The 19,230-nt window shown below is 43.7% G+C and overlaps 1 protein-coding gene across 5 annotated transcripts in view; it reads right to left on the bottom strand.

Annotated features, from left to right (window-relative positions):
- ZNF236 (zinc finger protein 236) overlaps positions 1-19,230 on the bottom strand; it is a 134,535-nt gene that overhangs the window by 74,553 nt on the left and 40,752 nt on the right. For all 5 annotated transcript variants that reach the window (XM_017866096.1, XM_017866094.1, XM_017866093.1 and 2 more), the window contains 3 exons: positions 16,158-16,361; positions 14,954-15,182; positions 2,004-2,276 (listed from right to left, as the gene is read on the bottom strand). In XM_017866096.1, the coding sequence (XP_017721585.1) occupies positions 2,004-2,276; positions 14,954-15,182; positions 16,158-16,361 (706 nt within the window). The remainder of the gene's footprint in view (positions 1-2,003; positions 2,277-14,953; positions 15,183-16,157; positions 16,362-19,230) is intronic.

Below are 19,230 nucleotides of genomic sequence, written 5' to 3'. Positions count from 1 at the left end.
TACTGTGTTTGGTACTGTGTGCGTTACCAGTGCACAGTACTGTTTGGTACCCGTGTGCAGTACTATGTTTGGTACTGTGTTTGGTACCTAAGTGCAGTACTGTCTGTGGTACTGTGTGCAGTCCCTGTGGGCAGTACCTGTCTGCAGCACTATGTTGGGTATTGCGTGCAGTACCTGTGGGCAGTACTGTTTGGTACCTGTGTGCAGTACTGTCTTTGGTGCCTAAGTGTGGTACTGTGTATGTGGTACTGTGTGCAGTACTGTGCACGATACTGTAATACAGTGTCTGTGGGCAGTAAGTACTTGTGTATACTATGTTTAGTACTGTGTTGGGTACTGTATGCAGTACTGTGTTTGGTACTATGTGCGGTGCCTGTGCACATTACCTGTGCACGGTAGTGTTTAGTACTGTATTGCTTACTGTGTGCAGTACTGTGCTTGGTACTATGTGCAGTAGCTGTGTGCAGTACCTATGCACAGTACTGTGTGGTCCCTGTGGCCAGTAACTGTGTGGGTGCAGCACTGCAGGCCATACCTGTGTGCAGTACCTGTGTGCTGTACTGTGTTTGGTACTGTGTGTGGTCCCTGTGAGCAGTGCCTGTGTGAGTGCAGCTCTGCAGGCTGTACCTGTGTGCAGTACTCTGTTTGGTACTGTGTGCAGTACTGTGTTTGGTACTGCACATGATGCCTGTGAGCAGTACTGTTTGGTGCTGTGGGCAGTACTTGTGTGCAGTACCGTGTTTGGTACTATGCTTGGTACCTGTGTGCAGTACCTGTGTTTGGCACCATGTGTGATCTTTGTGGGCAGTGCCTGTGTGGGTACATCACTGCAGGCTGTACTTGTGTGTGGTACTGTGGCACCTGTGTGCGATACCTGTATTTAGTATGGTGTTTGGTACTTGTGTGCAGTCCTGTGTTTGGTACTGTGTGTGACACTGAGTTTGGTACCTGAGTGCAGTACCTGTATTTGGTACTGTGTGTGGTCCCTGTGGGCAATGCCTGTGTGTGTGCAGCATGGCAGGCTGTACTTGTGTGTGGTACTGTGTCTGGTACCTGTGTGCAGTACCTATATTTAGTACTGTGTTTGGTACTGTGTTTGAGACTGAGTTTAGTACCTGTGTGCAGAACCTGTGTTTGGTACCGTGTGTGGTCCCTGTGGGCAATGCCTGTGTGGGTGCAGCACTGCAGGCTGTACTTGTGTGTGGTACTGTGTTTGGTACCTGTGTGTGGTACCTGTATTTAGTACTGTGTTTGGTACTGTGCTTGATACTGAGTTTAGTACCTGTGTGTAGTACCTGTGTTTGGTACTGTGTGCAGCCCCTGTGGCCAGGGCCCATGTCGTTGCAGCATGTGGGCCATAGTTGTGTGTGGTACTGTGTCTGGTACCTGCCTTTGGTACTTGTGTGCAGTCTCTGTGGGCAGTACCAGTGTGGGTACAGCACTGTGGGCCATACCTGTGTGCGATACTGTGTACAGTCCTTGAGGACAGTACTTGTGAGCAGCACCTGTGCAAAGTGCTGTGTTGGGTACTATGTGCAGTACCTGTGTTTGGTACTTCTGGGCAGTGCCTGTGTGGGGGCAGCACTGTGGGCCATACCTGTGAGCAGTACTGTGTTCAGTACTATGTGCGGTACTGTCTGCAGTCCCTGTGGGCAGTACTTATGTGCAGTACCTGTACACAGTGCTGTGTTGGGTACTGTGTGCAGTACTGCGCGGTTCCTGTGGGCAGTACTTGTGTGCAGTACCTGTGCACAGTGCTGTGTGGGGTACTGTGTGTAGTATCTGTGTTTGGTACCTGTGGGCAGTACCTGTGTGGGTGCAGCACTGCGTCCCACACCTTTGCGCAGTAATGTGTGTGATACTTTGCGCAATCCCTGTGGGCAGTACTTGTGTGTAGTACCTGTGCGCCTACTGTGTGCCATACCTGTGTTTGATACATGTGTGCAGTACTGTGTGCCGCCCCAGTGGCCAGTGCCCATGTGGGCCCAGCCCTGAGGCCGTACCTGTGTGCAGGCGGATGTGCACCTTGAGGCTGCCCGAGGTGGAGAAGCTCTTCATGCAGTACTGGCACTTGAACGCCTTGATGCCGGTGTGCGTCTTGATGTGGGCTGTCAGCGTGCTCTTCACCGCGAAGGCACGGAAGCACTGCGGGCACTTGAAGGGCTTCTCGTGGGTATGGATGCGGATGTGGCGCACCAGGTCGCTGGGCTTGCGGAACTCCTTGGCGCAGTAGGGACACACGTGCCAGCGCACGCCGTTCTCCTCACGGATGGAGCCTGCGAGGGGAGAGGACACGTCCCGCTTGGCCTGGACGCCCCGCCCAGTGTCGGGTCCAGGGCCCCCTGCGGTCCCGACGGAAAGCTGCACGCATGATCAGTTATGGGAAAGCTTGGAATTCCCAGAATCACTGACATTATCGAGGACTATGAGTTAATCTCGCTGAAGCCCTAACAGTCGGGGAAAACACAATTCACAGCGTCTGAGGAAGAGCGCCCACTGAGAAGGTGATCCATTCTGTGGGTCCAGTAGCACCAGGACACAGTGGCTCCCTCTCAATGAAAGCAGATGGGCTCGAATGACCCCATGCTTAACGCAGGGAACGGGAAGAGAAGGAATGCCGCTGGAGTAAGTATTTATCGGGCCTACTGGATATCACCAATAAAAAATAATAGAAATGCAAATATTAAGAAATGCTAAATTCATATGCTATAAAAGGAAATTTGTAAATAGTTAAGACAAATAAATAGTATGTATCAATTAATGATGAAATATAAGTGGATCTGCCTCATACTATTCAATTTTGAATCAAGTTTAAAACTATTTCTAATAGAAAAAAAATCACAAATTGATGGGAATAAAGTAAGTACACCTGTCCCTCTGTTTTCAGCAGGAAACAGTGCCAAGACCCCAGTGGATGCCCGAAAGCCCAGACAGCAGGGAACCCTATGTATACTACATCTTTCCATCTGAGAACCAAGCCAGCTACTGAGTGGCGAATGCAGCAGCATGAGTGCGTGGGACAAAGGGATGACCTGTGTCTCCCTCACCCCTCTCGGGATGGAGCAGGACAGTGGACGGGGAAATGGTAAGCAATTTACAGCTTATGAACTGTTTATTTCTGGAATTTTCCATTTAATATTTTTGAGAATTTGGTTGAATGCAGGTAACTAAAACTTAGAATCACTTTATTTTTAAAAATTTTGATTAGACTTATTCATCTGAAATTAAGGTAGCATCTACAGTGACTATACAGATAACTCATATAACGAATCCACATGAAATCAGAAAGATTTTGGCCACATTAATGAAATTCACCAGAACATTTTAAGTAAAGTTTATTTAACTGTGTCTGTACCAACACAGTTTTCTTAGGGAAAAAGAAAACCTGTTTCCTTCTCTCTTATCACTAAATATAAGGAATTTCTCCATATATGCAAGTAAATCTGTAAAGATAGAAAACGTACTTTCTCGAATACAATATTCTTTGCAAGAGTAATTCACATAAAAAAGAAAGGTGGGCTGGGCACAGTGGCTCACGGCCATAATCCCAACACTCTGGGAGGCTAAGGCAGACAGATAGCTTGAGCTGAGCAGTTTGAGATCAGCATGGGCAACATGGCAAAATTCTGTCTCTACAGAAAAAATTTTAAAACAATTAGCTGGGTGTGGTGGTGCATGCCTGTGGTCCCACATACTCAGGAGGCTGAGGTGGAAGGATGACTTGAGCCCAGGACACAGGAGTTGCAGTGGGCTATGATTGTACCACTGCACTCCAGCCTGGGTGACAGAGCCAGACCCTGTCTCAAAGAGAAAAAAAGGAAAGAAAGAAAGGTAGAAAAAAAAGAATGAAAAATAATACATTTTTTAAACACAGTGACAGAATGTAAATAAAAACAAAGAAAGGCACAGACACAAATCACGGGGGTAAATATGGACAAGGAAATAAGGGAACTGGTTTTAAAAGGTGAGACATTTGTGGTGATAGTGCATAAAGATATCTAAAATTTAAGACTGCTTAAAATTAATAGATAAAAATTAATTCAGAAATATGCATAATTACCTAAAGGCCTTATCATGACAAATCAAAAATGCAAGGTATAAAAGGGTCTGAGAGACTATAATATCTACTAGTGAAAATTAGGACACCATTCCCCAGAAATCAGATTTTTTTCCAAACCAAAATGAAACTATATCTCAAGTTACGCAGGATGACAATCTCAATCTGCCACCAGGTTCTAATATCTGGGAATAGACTAGAACAGAGACTACGAACTGGAAGTCCTGAAGCTGTCTCCAAATCTGGCCTGCATATGTTTTGTTTCACCCACACAATGTTAAAAAAGAAAATGGAATCCAGATTCCCAACTCTGACAAATGGAAAGATCCGGAAAGCTAGATCTGCAATCCCACATGGCAAGCTTTCCTGGAGTTGGGCAGTAGCTTTCCTCTTCAAATAGTAAGGCCAGGTGCGGTGGCTCACGCCTGTAATCCCAGCACTTTGGGAGGCCGTGATGGGTGGATCACCTTAAGTCGGGAGTTCGAAACCAGCCTGACCAACATGAAGAAACCCCGTCTCTACTAAAAATACAAAATTTGCTGGGCGTGGTGGCACATGCCTGTAATCCCAGCTACTCAGGAGGCTGAGGCAGAAGAATCACTTGAACCTGGGAGGCAGAGGTTATGGTGAGCCAAGATTGTACCATTGCACTCCAGCCTGGGCAACAAGAGCAAAACTCCATCTCAATAAGTATATATATATATATAAAAGATTAAATCAAAGATTTAGTTTAAAACATTAAATTATGACCAAGCACAGTGGCTCATGACTGTAATACCAGCACTTTGGGAGGCCAAGGCAGGAGGACTGCTCCAGGCCAGGAGTTCAAGACCAGCCTGGGCAATATAGCAAGACCCTGTCTCTACAAAAATAAAAACAACAAAATTAGCCAGGTGTGGTGGTGCACACCTATAGTCCTAACTACTCGGGAGGCTGAGGCAGGAGGATCGCTTCAGCCTGGGAGGTTGAGGATGCAGTGAGCTATGATCATGACACTGCACTGCAGTCTGGGCAACAAAGTGAGACCCTGTCTCAAAAAAAAAACCTATTAAATTATAAAAGTCAGATATAAGAGAAAGTGATCCATAACGTCTGTGATGAAGTCTAAATATCACCCAAGCCCAAAGTCATTAAATATTGACAAACTTAGCTACATATATATATGTATAAATTTCTCCCCAGTTAAAAAAGTTTTCAGCTCAAAAGGTAAACAAATTAGAAAAAAAAGTACAACTGACCCTTGACCAACTCTGAGGTTGGGGCACTGACCCCCGATGCAGTTTAAAATCTGCCTATAAGATATCCCAAAAACTTAACTATCAATAGCCTCCTGCTGACCAGAAGACTTGCCAGTAACATCAACAGTTAACACATATTTTGTATCTTATACATATTATATACTGTAATCTTACAATAAAGCTAGAGAAAAAATGTTATTCAGAAAAGCATAAAGAAGAGAAAATACATCTCCGATTCATTAAGTGGAAGTGGTTTTCCTCTCTGTCTACATGTTGAGTGGGCTGAGGAAGTTGGGGGTCTTGTTCTCTCGGGGTGGCAGAGGCGGAATAAAACCTGCATATAAGTGGACCTTGGAGTTCAAATTTGTGTTGTCTAGGAGTAAACTGTATCCCACAAATACAGGTCACAAAATACTATCATCTTTAATACCTATGGACAAAAGAAGTCAAGAGTTAGTCTTATAGGAAAATACAGGTACTCTTTAACATGAAAAGCTCTCAACCTTACTCCCTGTAAAAAAAATGCAAATTCAACATACAATAAGACACCATTTTCTAACCTATCAGATGAGTAAAAAAAAGTCCCCAAATTTTGATAATTTCTTGAAAAGGCTGTGGGGAAACAGGTGCTCCAATAATTGCTCCTAGAAGGTAAATCTACATGACTACATGAAAGTTAACTGTTTATCAAAACTTACTCCTTTTCACCAAAAGGAAAGTGTAACTGTTTACAAAATCCTTTTCATTTGTTATCAAGTACATTACTGATACCAATGATAAAATTTCAACAAGGTCGGTACAGTGGACAATAGTTCTGGGTCAATTTTAATTTCCTGATATTGATGATTTTACTATGATTATGTACAAGGATGTCCTTGATTGTAGGAAATAGACACTAAAGTATCTACAGTTAAAAGGGCATTATATCTACAAGTCACTCTTAGTAAATTCAGGAAAAATATAGGTAAACAGCGAAAACAAATGTAGTAAAATGTTAACATTTGGGGGAATATGAATGAAGGGTATATGGGAATTCCTTGTATTGTTTTGAAACATTTCCGCTAAGACTGAAATTATTTTAAAACTGAAATGTCCTTACAGATAAACGTACATGTGTGAAATGATGCAGCTACACTCATGGCCACTGCAGCATCATTCATGTTAGCAAATGGCTGCAGATTGGTTAAATTACGATACATTCACAAAATGAAACATTATTCAGGCATTTTGAAAAATAAGGTATCAAGTGGAAAAAAGTAACCTGAAAAATATAATCACATTATACTATACTTCTAGAAGGAAGTCACTCGTCCTCCTAGAAAATAATCACACAGATGCCTGTGCTTGTTTAAAAGACACAGAAGACAGTAGTGGTGAGCTTCCCTGGGGAGGGGTGGCAGAAGACCCCTCACAGAAGTTCTGTGTACACGACTGTGTCTTTTGAATTGTGTGGCATGAGCATGTTTCACCTATTTAAAAATAATTTTAAAACACATATATTCATTAAGCACTTATTATTGGTCAGGTACCACCATGCTGTCCACTTTACATGGATCCTGCCATTTGCTTCTCTTTCATTTATTCTATCCTTAGTCCCACCTTACAGATGAGAAGCTGACATCTTAAAAGTTAACTGACTTGCCCAGGACCAGATAGCCAGTGAAGTCCATGCGATCCTAGCACCTAAGTGCAGTTTTCACAAGGAAGTCTGTCTTCCCAGTGCTACTTCAAGCACAGCATGACAAGTGCCAAGTGCCATGCCAGGCATCAAAAGGTATCCGCCCTGGAACGGACTGTGGTCTAGGGGAGAAGCGGGCAGGGCAGTGTAACCAAGCATGTATGGCAGAGCATCAGAGGTGCCAAGACAGATGTGTGCACGGATGCACACCAGGAATGCAAAGACAATGCTGATTACTTCCGTAGGAGAAGGCTCAGAAACTTCTGCAGAAATAAGGTGGCCCTGTGGGTGAGCTTCGAAGGCAGATATTTGCCGAGAAGGACACAGCCTTAGGTACATTTATCAGATAAAAGCAGTAGCAAAAGCCAGGTGTGAAGGTAAGTCCCAGAAACTTCTAGTTCAATATGGCTGGGGTAAAGGATGTCTGGTGGGACTAGCAAGAGTCAGAAGTGCAGGCAGGGCTAAATTACAGAAAGCCTTACATGCTGCAGAAAGTTTCTTGGCAGGAGAGAAAAAAAGCCTAGACGTGTTCTCTTCAGTCTTCAGTTAGCTCCCATGCAAGAGAAGGTGCCATGGGCCATCCAGTCAGCTTTATCTCCAGCATTAACTGGGCCATCAGGAGGACAAGGATGACCAAAGAGGAAGGCCACTGGCCAGACATGGATAGGGTAGGCAGGCAGGGGCAATGTAGTAACCAGAAAGACATCTGTGGGTTCTTCTGTGGGATCAGAGAGCACCTACTGTAATCAGAAAATTCCAAGTAGAGCACCTGGGATGGATGTGCCTGCTCTTTTGGGGCAAAATCCAAATGCTGGTTCCAACAAAGGACCCTGGCCTGCTGGGAGCATCAAAAGATTCCCCCAGATGCCTGACAGGTACATACAGAAGTTCTAGCCCAGAAGACAGTCATGGTGACACAAAGTCTTTCTGCTTTCAAGGACCAGAACATCAAATATTCAGAAGTAACTACTATCCAACAACTAATTAGAGAGGGACTCATATCTCAGTGTCACACACAAATGCAGACTCCCCAGCCAGAGAAGACCTTTACGTAAAATACAACAGCCCGAGTCACCTTCTTGACTTTTGTTACAGAATATCTCACTGCACAGTCTAAGTGTGTGTGTGTTTGTTTTGTTTTTTGAGACAGTCTTGCTCTGTCGCCCAGGCTGGAGTGCACAATCTCAGGTCACTGCAAGCTCCGCCTCCCGGGTTCACGCCATTCTCCTGCCTCAGCCTCCCGAGTAGCTGGGACTACGGGCGCCTGCCACCACGCCTGGCTAATTTTTTTGCATTTTTAGTTGAGATGGGGTTTCACCATGTTAGCCAGGATGGTCTCCATCTCCTGACCTTGTAATCTGCCTGCCCCCGCCTCCCAAAGTGCTGGGATTACAGGTGTGAGCCACCGCACCCAGCATTTGTTTGTTTTTTGTGTTTTTGTTTGTTTGTTTGTTTTAAAAAAACACTCTCTCAGTAGCAGACCTACTAGAACACTGGGAACACTTCATTCAAACCTGGTGGAACCACAGCAGCAAATCTTACCAAATAATCATTATACAAATCAGAAGTGACAGGTCAGTGCTGGGTCTCGGGGCTTCACACAAAAGCCTCTGACATGGTTTGGCTCTGTGTCCCCACCCAAATCTCACCTTGAATGCTAATAATCCCCACATGTCATGGGAGGGACCTGGTGGGAGGTAACTGAATCATGGGGGTGAGTTTCTCCTATGCTGTTCTCTTGACAGTGAGTAAGTCTCATGGGGTCTGATGGTTTTATAAAGGGTAGTTACCCTACACATGCCTCTCTTTCCTGTAGCCGTGTAAGATGTGACCGCCATGATTGTGAGGCCTCTCCAGCCATGTGGAACTATGAGTCAATTAAACCTCTTTCCTTTATAGATTACCCAGTCTCTGGTATGTCTTCATTACAAGCATGAGAACAGACTAACACAGCCTCTTACATAAACCTGGCCCTCAACTAATGACAGATTTATAGATATGCTGCTAAGACTGGGCCAAGAGAAGCATGCAACCGGATATCTGAAACTGTAAATCGAGGAACGGATCCTGCTGATGAAATGGAGCTAGTAGAATCTTTTTATGTATGTATGTATGTATGTATGTATGTATGTATTTAGACATGGAGTCTCACTCTGTCACCCAGGCTGGAGTGCAGTGGTGTGATTGTGGCTCACTGCAAACTCTGCCTCCTAGGTTCAAGCCATTCTCCTGCCTCAGCCTCCTGAGTAGGTGGGACTACAGGTGCGCACCATCACGCCCAGCTAATTTTTGTATTTTTAGTAGAGGCAGGTTTCACCATGTTGGCCAGGCTGGTCTCGAACTCCTGACCTCAGGAGATCCACCCACCTTGGCCTCCCAAAGTGCAGGGATTACAGGTGTGAGCCACCATGCCTGTCCAGTAGAATCTTTTTAACAAGTACTACAGTCTGCTGAGTTTTTCAGCATTGACCAGGAAGATGATGTTGATTTTCTAGCCAGGTTTTCTTGGCTGGTTGCAGGAAAGAGACAGTCACTGACAGTTAGCTGGACTACGTGAATTAAGAATGGGAATATCAAGATGCTCAAGAGGCACTAGGAGCTGCTGAAACAAGGGTGGCACCAACACTGAGGTGACCAGCTCTTGACAGGACCTCCTCTAAGATACTGGCTTTTGCTGTGACTATGTTCAGATTTTGAAACATCTTAGAGTGCTCTCAGATCAGTAGAAAGCTGGCGCAGCAGCAATCATGTTAGTTGTCACAAAGGAACTTATGATGAAGACCGTATCTTTGAAAATGAGAGTAACGACGAAGCCATGTTTGTCAACGATAAAAAACAACAGAGGTTATTGTTGGACCAGCCGGCTCAAGCTTCACCAGTTACTGCTGGCTCCTGCGCAGTTTATATTTCGACACCGCAGCACTGGCAGGCTACATGGTTTATAGAGGCTGCAGGAGCAGCAAGCTTGCTATAGAAATTGGCAGAAGCTCCTCCAAGATCGCATGGTGCCTCTTTCTCACGTGCTGGTTCAATGGCTAGTGCTTTGCAAATGTGACACAGCTGTTGGTAATGTCAAGAGTAAACTCTTATCAGCATATATCTGTGACATGAGTTTTTCGGAACTTGTCAAACAGGAAAGTTCTTCACAGCTGAACCTCAACACATTCCGTGGGTATTAATGGCTTTCTTAGATCACAGGGAGTCTGCAACACTGTAGTGCAAAAGCACGCAGCAGAACTGCTTAGCAGTTCTTCAGATCTGTCAGATCTCTCAAGAAACAATGAATCCTTTCATTGAGGATATTCTGAATAGAACAGAAGACTTATCAGGGCTTTCTCCACTGAGAAGCATTAGCAGTCCTTACTGAAGAACAATCAACTATTTGTTTAAGAGACAGCTGGAGTACCAATTATGGACAGCAAACACCCATCAAAAAGGAAGCAAGCATTAACTGAGGAATCCGTGGACTCCACTGATGGACAAATCTAAACTTGTTAGGAACACTGATGCTGACAGCAGAGGAAGAAAGGGAAACATCTATAACGGACTGCCTCAACCATGCTGCTGGACTTGCCAGAGCAGCAAGCATCCTGGGGAATGGCATGACTGTTCTGAGGCTCTGAGCTGTTTACAGATACTCTCATCGGCCCTCAGCTGTGCCTTACAGAAGGATATGCTCAGAAGCAGAGTTCCCATGTTCCTCCTCATTGCATGATTACTTGCCTGGAGGAAGAAGTCCTTCTGTTCCTCTTGTCTGCTCAGACACGCGCTCAAAGACTAGGAAGGAAGAGACCCCCAGCAACTCATTCCTTTTATCAAGCAGATTACAGCCAAGCCTAAGACACAGGTATCCCCATTTTATGACAGATGCTCATGCCTCTGCTCATGCAGTTGTTGAAGAATTGCTCTGACCAGCAGAAGAAAACAACCAGTCTGCTGCTGAGAAAGGCAGATGCTGCGGAGGAGTTACTTTGCCTCCCTTCTGTCAGTCACAGGCAGTGGAATGAGTGAAGGTACAGAGAACAGAGAATGAGTGCTGGTTACTTTCTCACAGGAGCAGCTGAATATCCAGATCCAAGTGCACAGAAATAGGTTTTGTCCTTCAAAGTTGAGAACCTCAGGGAGGTTCAGAGGGACTATGGAATTTCTTGCTCCTGTTTATAAGTGCATTGCCCCCATGTGGTTCCCAGAACCTTGAAAACAAATCTCTGTCCTGGCAGATGCACAAACAGTGCCGGCTGATGTGGTTACACAGCGACACTGAGAACAGTGCATCGCAGATGCAGCCCAGGATGCACTGAGCATCTTCACCAAGGAAACCTGCCCTCCTCACATGCTGCCCCAGAAATGATTTAGGACTTTTATCAAGTGCTTCAGCAGCCTGAAGCTAAAGTTTTACGAGAATTATTTAAAGTACTCTTCCAGGGAGGAAACCCTAAGGACTGCATCTCCTTGGGTCTACTTCACAAGGAGAATTCCAGTTAATAATTTAGGGGGAAAAAACCATTTTTGTGTCCCATTCACACTAGCATTTTTAACACTGCTTTGGGCTTACTGCAGTACACTTACTGAGGGTTTTCTGATATGAGGTCTGTTGCACTCATGGATGCAGACCCCACGGAGGAGGAGAAGGGCTACCTGCACTTAACTTTTACGCAATAATAAAAATCAAATTTATCTGAGCTGTAAGCACTTGGCAGACCACAAACAACAAAAGAAGAACGTAGGAGAAGGTTTGTTACAGGGAATTTTAAAAAGCACATTTGCAGACATCATGATTTTAAAAAGCAGATGAGTCTAAGAGCCACACCATCCTGGAGCCCATGGACTGAAACAGGACAGGAGGATGCCAGTCAATTACAGACCAGTACAGTATACCGAAGTTCACAGTGATGACCCCAGGTCATCAAGAAGTGGCTAAGTTAACAAGATCACACTCTGATCTAAGAAGGTAAAGTATGCAACGACTTTTAGAAAAGTTTCCATACACAATAGTTTCACTATACCATACCATTTTCATCCTTAAAGGAATCAATCATCAGCTTTCCAAAACACCATTCACCATGATTTCTGGATAGCCAGTATTTCACCACAATAAATGTCTTTTTTTTTTTTTTAAGACAGAGGCTCACACTGTTGCCAGGGCTAGAGTCCAATGGCATGATCTCGGCTCACTGCAAACTCTGCCTCCCGGGTTCAAGCGATTATCCTGCCTCAGCCTCCCGAGTAGCTGAGATTACAGGTGCCTGCTACCACACCCAGCTAATTTTTTGTATTTTTAATAGAGATGGGGTTTCACTATGTTGGCCAGGTTGGTCTCGAACTCCTGACCTCGTGATCCACCTGCCTTGGCCTCCCAAAGTGCTGGGATTACAGGCATGAGCCACTGCACCCGGTCATAAATTTCAAACTTTACTAAAAGTTTACAATGATTTATGTGTCACAAGTTGTATGATAACTATAAAAGCATTGTTAAATTTTTACTATAACTTCTTCAAACAAAGCAAATCCCGCCAAAAACATTCAATCTGATAAAAGTGAATAAATCAAAAGCAATACTTTTACATGGTGGAGTATGCTTAACTTAGGAGCATAATGAAGGTGAGTTATAAGCAATTAATGCTACGACTTACGAGACAAGAATAGTTTTCCTCATGGTCTTTCTAAGATATCAAATGATATTCCATCCTTGGAGAGGCATTTTCAGATAGAATCACTATGTTAAAAGTGCACTGGTCATTGAAAAGTTTTAATTAAAAGGAACATCTTTATATAGAAACATGTTCCCAGGCTAAGAGTGATAGCTCATGCCTGTAATCCCAGCATTTTGGGAGGCTGGGGCAAGAGGATCACTTGAGGCCAGGAGTTTAAGACCAGACTGGGCAATATAGCAAGACCTCAGCTCTACAAAAAAAAAGTTTTTCACTAGCCATATGTGGTGGCACATGCCTGCAGTCCCAGCTACTCAGGAGGTTGAGGCAGGAGGATTACTTGAGCCCAGGAGTTCAAGGCTACAGTGAGCTATAATTGCACCACTGTACTCTAGCCTGGACAACAGAGCAAGACCCAGTCTCAAAAAAAAAAAAGTCCCCATGGTTTTCTCATAACCATATTAGACAGGTCACTTAGCAAAACAAAACAAAACAAAACAAAACCAAAAAAAGGAACTGGCTCCAACTTGTACTAGGGATCCCATGAATGTAATGGGTAATTATTAGAACTGCATGCACTTGCTCAGTATTCTACATGTGTATTTGATTGATTCAAGTAGTCCAGAAATTACCTAATCATTACCAACTCTGTAAACACAGTACTCCAACCTAGAACACCGTACAGGAAGGTTTCCTGCAATTCCATGTGGAATTCCTTGGCTAGCACTTGGTGCAGGGAGAAAGCTGCTTCCAGCACATGCGGGTGAAGGTCTGGAAGGAGCACCACGGGGTGGCGCTCACCTTCTCGGTCTAAGGATCATGGCTATGTGGTACTTTCAGGAAGGAGAAGGTCTGACATGGCTCCTCACTCAGTGGCTTGCTGCCCAGGTGAACGCATCTAATTTAGCACAATAAGTAGAGACAGTGGCCCATGGGGCTCAGGCGGGCACTTGCACACAGGTAATAAATCTGCATCAGATTATCAGGAACACATAACACACCTGTAACCTGGAAGGCTACCACACAGCTAATCAAAATACATGGAAATGGCTCCTGTTTCCCTTTCTTGCCCTGCTAGATACCAGGAAACTGTGTGGGAGAAACTGCTTAGATTCCAGCATCCTGTCTTTCACTTGGGGAGAAGAAGGCCAGATCAAGGGGAAGAAGAGCAGGACTTGTGTTGTTTGAGAAACAAGAACTTCACAATCATGTTATAAATGAGAAAATGTATTCTAGGAAAGAAGTGTTAACAGAAATGGCAATGTTATTCCATGCTTTGTAGCAAGAATGCACTTGTTCCCCAAGACACCTGGGAAAGGTTTTTACAGGAACAGTTTTGCCAAAAAGACAGGAATCTTTTCAAGAAAGATGTAGTAAATTCCTGCTCCTGTAGAAAGAGCCATATTGAGCACTGTGGAATGTTCAGAAATGAAAAGGCTGTATTCCTGGCCAGAAAGAGCTTATTACCTAGAAGGGACATTAGACTGCATCTGTGCACAATTAACATGAGAGAATGCAGGAATCCTAAACACTCTAAGTGCTGTGGGAGATAGGACAAGGAAAAGCACCTCTCAGAGTCCGTCCATGAGGAGGAGCACTGAAGATGCTTGAATGACGGAGCACTGAAGATGCTTGAATGATGGCCAAGATTTGACAGAGACCAGAGGGAGAGGGAAAAGGAAGGCATCCTTGCTGCAGAAAGCTTGCAGAAAGCATCATGTGCAGAAACGCAGGGATGCCTAGAAACAGTAGGAATCCAGTTTCAGTACGATGTATAATAAGTTTGTGCCTAGAAGCACAGAGGGAGGAAGGATTGGAAATGCAGGCTGGACAGGGGATAGGATACTCAGGAGCCAAGAAATGGATCTTGGAGTGTAACGGGAAAGGGTGACGTGTGGAGGAGGGAGCTGTGCTGCAGGGGTCCTTTGATGAAGAAGAGGAAAGGACTAGTCAGAAGCTACTAGAATCACATGGCTGGATGCTAGAAGCACCAAGGGTGAGAAAAACTGAAGCAAAGCCGTGGATCTCAATGGAGAGGAGGCACCTAAGCAGAGCAGAGAGAGAACAGTCAGAGACAACAAGCTTTCAAGCCCTGGCGAGGAGTCAGGACAAACTGAATACAGGAAAGAAGCCAGGTTAAGGAGAAGAGATAAATTTAAGAAATTTTATGGCTGTTATTTTTATTTTTAAATACCAACCAACTACAGTTAGCTACAAAACATTCAACAAACATATCCTATCACCTTCAGAGGAAAAAAGAAGGGCATATTTCTTAAAAACCAGAAATACGCTATCCCAATGTCTAAACTTTAAAGTTTAGCAAAATTACCAGGTAGAAATGGTGATTTCTTCTTTATCATTTTTTTTTCTTTTTTATCCAGTTTCTCCGGGCTTTCCTGTTCTTTTTCTTGCTCTGCGTCTGTAGGGTCCGTCTGCTCATTCGAAACGCTGGAAACATCTGGGTTTTGAACCTGTGGTGCAGAGGTCTTGGCATGGCTGGAGTCATTAGGATGTGCTGCAACTGGAATTGAAGACAGCCCACTGTTTTCTAAGGCTTGCTAAGACAGAACAAAACTAAAAGGTTAGAAGATAACGATGGCCCAAATCTGCCTACCAAAATCAATCACAAAGCTTTACCTATAGAATTCTAATTTCACTCCAAGAAACAAGAATCTACAATTCCAAGTAATCACTTAGCAGTGAGGCTTCCAACCCTTTGAGGCTGTAACATCTTTTCTGATATATGACATTCTGCCCCCACCCAAAATAATATAAGCGTTTACATTTCTAATTAAAATTGATTTGACTTTCAGAAATCTTACCTCACACAACTTTGGTTGTCTCTAAATAAACTTGGGAATCCCTATCTTAAGGCTTTTGAGTTACACTGGGCTTAACTTTAAGGTATCGGCTGTAGAACGACACCCTGAGATTCCTCATACCCTTGGCCAGCTCTTCCCCATGAAGGTATAGGAGGAAGGTTAAACAAGTAACAGAGAGACAGGAGAAGGAAGGCCCCCTCTTTTTAGAAGCGAAGAGTTAGTGTGAAGTAGTGGTGGACTAGAAGGCTGGGGGCTCTGTGCTCCTGCCTCACCCCTCTCCCACATGTGTAGGTGCTGCCCACACACCTGAGAGAAGGCCAGGCGGTATGAATGCTCTCAGAATTGTCAACACCCATGACTGTCTCCAAATTATAAACCAAAACCTCAAGAAAGAATAAAATACTTTTTCCACCTCTGTCAACATAAATCAATACAACTTATGAAAAGGCTGTTCTTTTCAAGTAAGTTCATTTACAGAAAAAAAAAATAAAAGTTTGTGATTTTTTTAATGTATAGATGAATAAATCATTTAAATATTGTGCCGTCCATAAGCAATTAAGTAGGCATATTAATTTCTTTCGGTTCAGGCACATTTTTCATGAGGATACCCTGGCTTTGACAAGTCCTGCAGATTTATTTCTCAATGATCATCCCTGGTTTCTGACCCAGCACGAGCGTGTAAGCCTCACACCGCAGGGAAGCATGCTTCACCTGTAAAATGTCCTGGTTGATGCCCACTGTGATGCTCAGCTGCTGCCCAGGCTGCGGGGACTGCCCTGACTCCACCGGCCCCGGCTCTGAGAGCTCCAGGAGCTGCTGGATGACGTCGCTCACTGCCTGGGAGCTTGGCTGGCTTGAGGCTGACGTGGCTTGGGCTTCTGTCTGTTGAAGAGGTAACGTCTGAAAGAGTGTGGCCTGAAACACAGAAACATTTTCATTAAAAATACAATTTTGCTCTTCGATTTAAAAGGAAAATTAAAAAAAAAAAAAAAAAAGGCAATACCCTCCTTAAGAGTGTTAGATTCTAAGAGTATCCTAAAAATTTTAAATATCATGCCTCACTGATTCTTGTGTTTGGCACGATATTGGCTCTTAACATATACAATAAATTGTTCTAATGCAATTTTTTACAGTTTTTTCAAGTGGGCAGTAGAGACTCAAGATGACAGACTGAGCGCACGAACCCTCACCTTCCTGTTAGCTCATAAAATTGAAGTGAAGGAATTTTAAAAATATCAAGTTATACAAATTTAAAAAGTAGGAAAGAACCACTGCAGTCAAAATAATTCAACACATTTGTGAAAAATTCTTCCTGCAGGGAGACTGGAGGAATAAATGCACGGTAATGCTACAGCCAAGAAAACCTAAGTCAGAGGAAAGGGCTGTGATGGGAGAGACAGCCAGTCCCACCCCTGCAGGGCTTGGGAATCCGAAATGTCCCATCCAGAAGAGGGCGGATGGCAGGGAAACTACCCGTACAACACTGTGTGGGTGGGGACAGGACACTCTACCTTTGTCAAAACCCACAGAATGGACAACTCGGAGAGTGAACCTTGACAGAAACTACGGACTTTGGTTAATAATAATCATATATCCACATTCATTCACCAGTTGTAACAAATGTACCTGACCAATGTGCCATGTCGGAAATGGGGGAAACTGAGCGCGAGAGCAAGAGAGAGTATATGGTAGATCTCTGTGCTTCCTGCCTAAATTGTCTGTAAACCCAAAACTGCTCTAAAATTCAAGTCTGTCAATTTAGAAAATAAAAATAAAAACAGAACAGAAAGTATTAGGACCAAACATGAACGCCCCTGTCTTCCTCCACGGAGGAAGTGGCAGACAGGCACTTACTTTGAGGCAAAAAAAAAAAAAAAAAAAAAAGAGGAATCTCTAAATATCTTTTATCGCTAAGAAAGATAAAAAAGAATAAATGACCTGGGAAGAACTAGGGTACCTTTTGTGGCACTAAATTCCCAGACTAAGTATAAGTCTTTTGTGTTCTGCCACCAGGGTCCCGTGAAGGGCTGGTTCCCCTGGCCACTCACACTCAGTGACCCCTGGATCCACAAGCACCATCCACGTGTCAACAGTTCACACACAGGTTAGCGCTGCCCTTTCCTAAAACACAAACAGGTGACCAAAGATGATGAGGTGGGCCCAGGAGAGAGACGGGGAGATGACCCCAGACAAGTAACTCAACGAGCACAAAAAGCTTTTTAAAACAGAATGCTTACTGGATTTCAGAAAAGCGCATCAAACAAGAAAACAAAAGTCGTGAAAAAGAAACAATCAGATCATCACAAGGCACAGCTCTCAGAAATTAAAAATCTTACTAAAAAAAAAAAAAAAAATCAAAAGAGTCGTAAGATAAAGCTGAGGAGACCTCTCCAGGCCAGGCCTGGTGGCTCATGCCTGTAATCTCAGAGCTTTGGGAGGTTGAGGTGGGAGGATCACTTGAGGCCAGGAGTTTGAGACCAGCTTGGGCAACATAGTGAGACCTTGTCTCTACAAAAAATTTAAAAATTAGTCGAGCATGGTGGCATGCACCTGTAGTGCCAGGTACTCGAGAGGCTGAGACAGGAGGATTACTTGAGCCCAGGAGTTCAAGGTTACAGTGAGCTATAATCACGCCACTGCACTCCAGCCTGGCTGACAGACAAAAAAACCTCAGGGCTGAAAAAGGCCAAGAGTTAGAAAATGTGAAAGGTAAAATAAGAGACACGTAGAGTCAATCCTAGCAGCTGGACACTGATTCCTAGAGAGTCCTGAAAAAGAATATATATAATTTAACTTCTAATGTACTTACCTGCCCAAATAAGAGTATAAGGTAAGGGAGATTCCAGGTTTCTAAATCCCTATAACTACATTTCTTTCTATTGAGAATATAAATGTTTAAAATGATCTGGACTATTATTCCAGATTATTCACTACATCTATGTTTTGATTTGCATATTGCCAAAGGAAATGATGAAAACTAATATTCAGTTGATTTACACAACATTGAAAAGAATGTTGAAGACATAATTAGTGGTCTCCAACTATTCTCCAGCTTTATAATTCATTTTACAACATTCTATCTGGTCAAGAATAAACTGAGGAACCATCCCACACTGCAAATATTATGAAAAAAGAAAAGAAAAAACAAACACTAAAGGTAAACCTAAGTTTAAAAACTAAGTATTAATTAGACTTATTTTCCATACTGGTAGGAGGCAACTGTTGACATAACACAACCAAGTAACTGCATTCATAAGCATACATTAAAACTTCCGACACTTGTATTTAATGTCTACTACTATTAAGATACCATAGCTGATGTTTAAATTTTACCATTTATTAATCTGTTGAGAGGCTAGTGCAGTACAAGTAACAAAACAAGGCTGAGATAGGATGCCTACAGAAAAAATAAGTGTATGTATGTCCCTGTGTATGTGTGCGTGCGCGCGCACCTGTCTACACACAGTCTCTCTGTGTGTAGGCATATGTATTTACAGTCATATAATTTTTAACTACATGTACTGAAAAATATAATTTAGTTTCAAAAGTCCAAAGACTTGGGAAAAAGTATCACTGTCACATAAGAAAAGAGAAATATTGGCCGGGCGCGGTGGCTCAAGCCTGTAATCCCAGCACTTTGGGAGGCCGAGACGGGCGGATCACAAGGTCAGGAGATCGAGACCATCCTGGCTAACCCGGTGAAACCCCGTCTCTACTAAAAAATACAAAAAACTAGCCGGGCGAGGTGGTGGGCGCCTGTAGTCCCAGCTACTCGGGAGGCTGA

This window comes from Rhinopithecus bieti, unplaced genomic scaffold, assembly GCF_001698545.2.
Source record: "Rhinopithecus bieti isolate Rb0 unplaced genomic scaffold, ASM169854v2 scaffold_84002, whole genome shotgun sequence".
Classification (NCBI taxonomy): domain Eukaryota; kingdom Metazoa; phylum Chordata; class Mammalia; order Primates; family Cercopithecidae; genus Rhinopithecus; species Rhinopithecus bieti.
The sequence above is the reverse complement of the archived record's forward strand: the minus strand, read 5'-3'. Positions and strand labels throughout refer to the sequence as shown.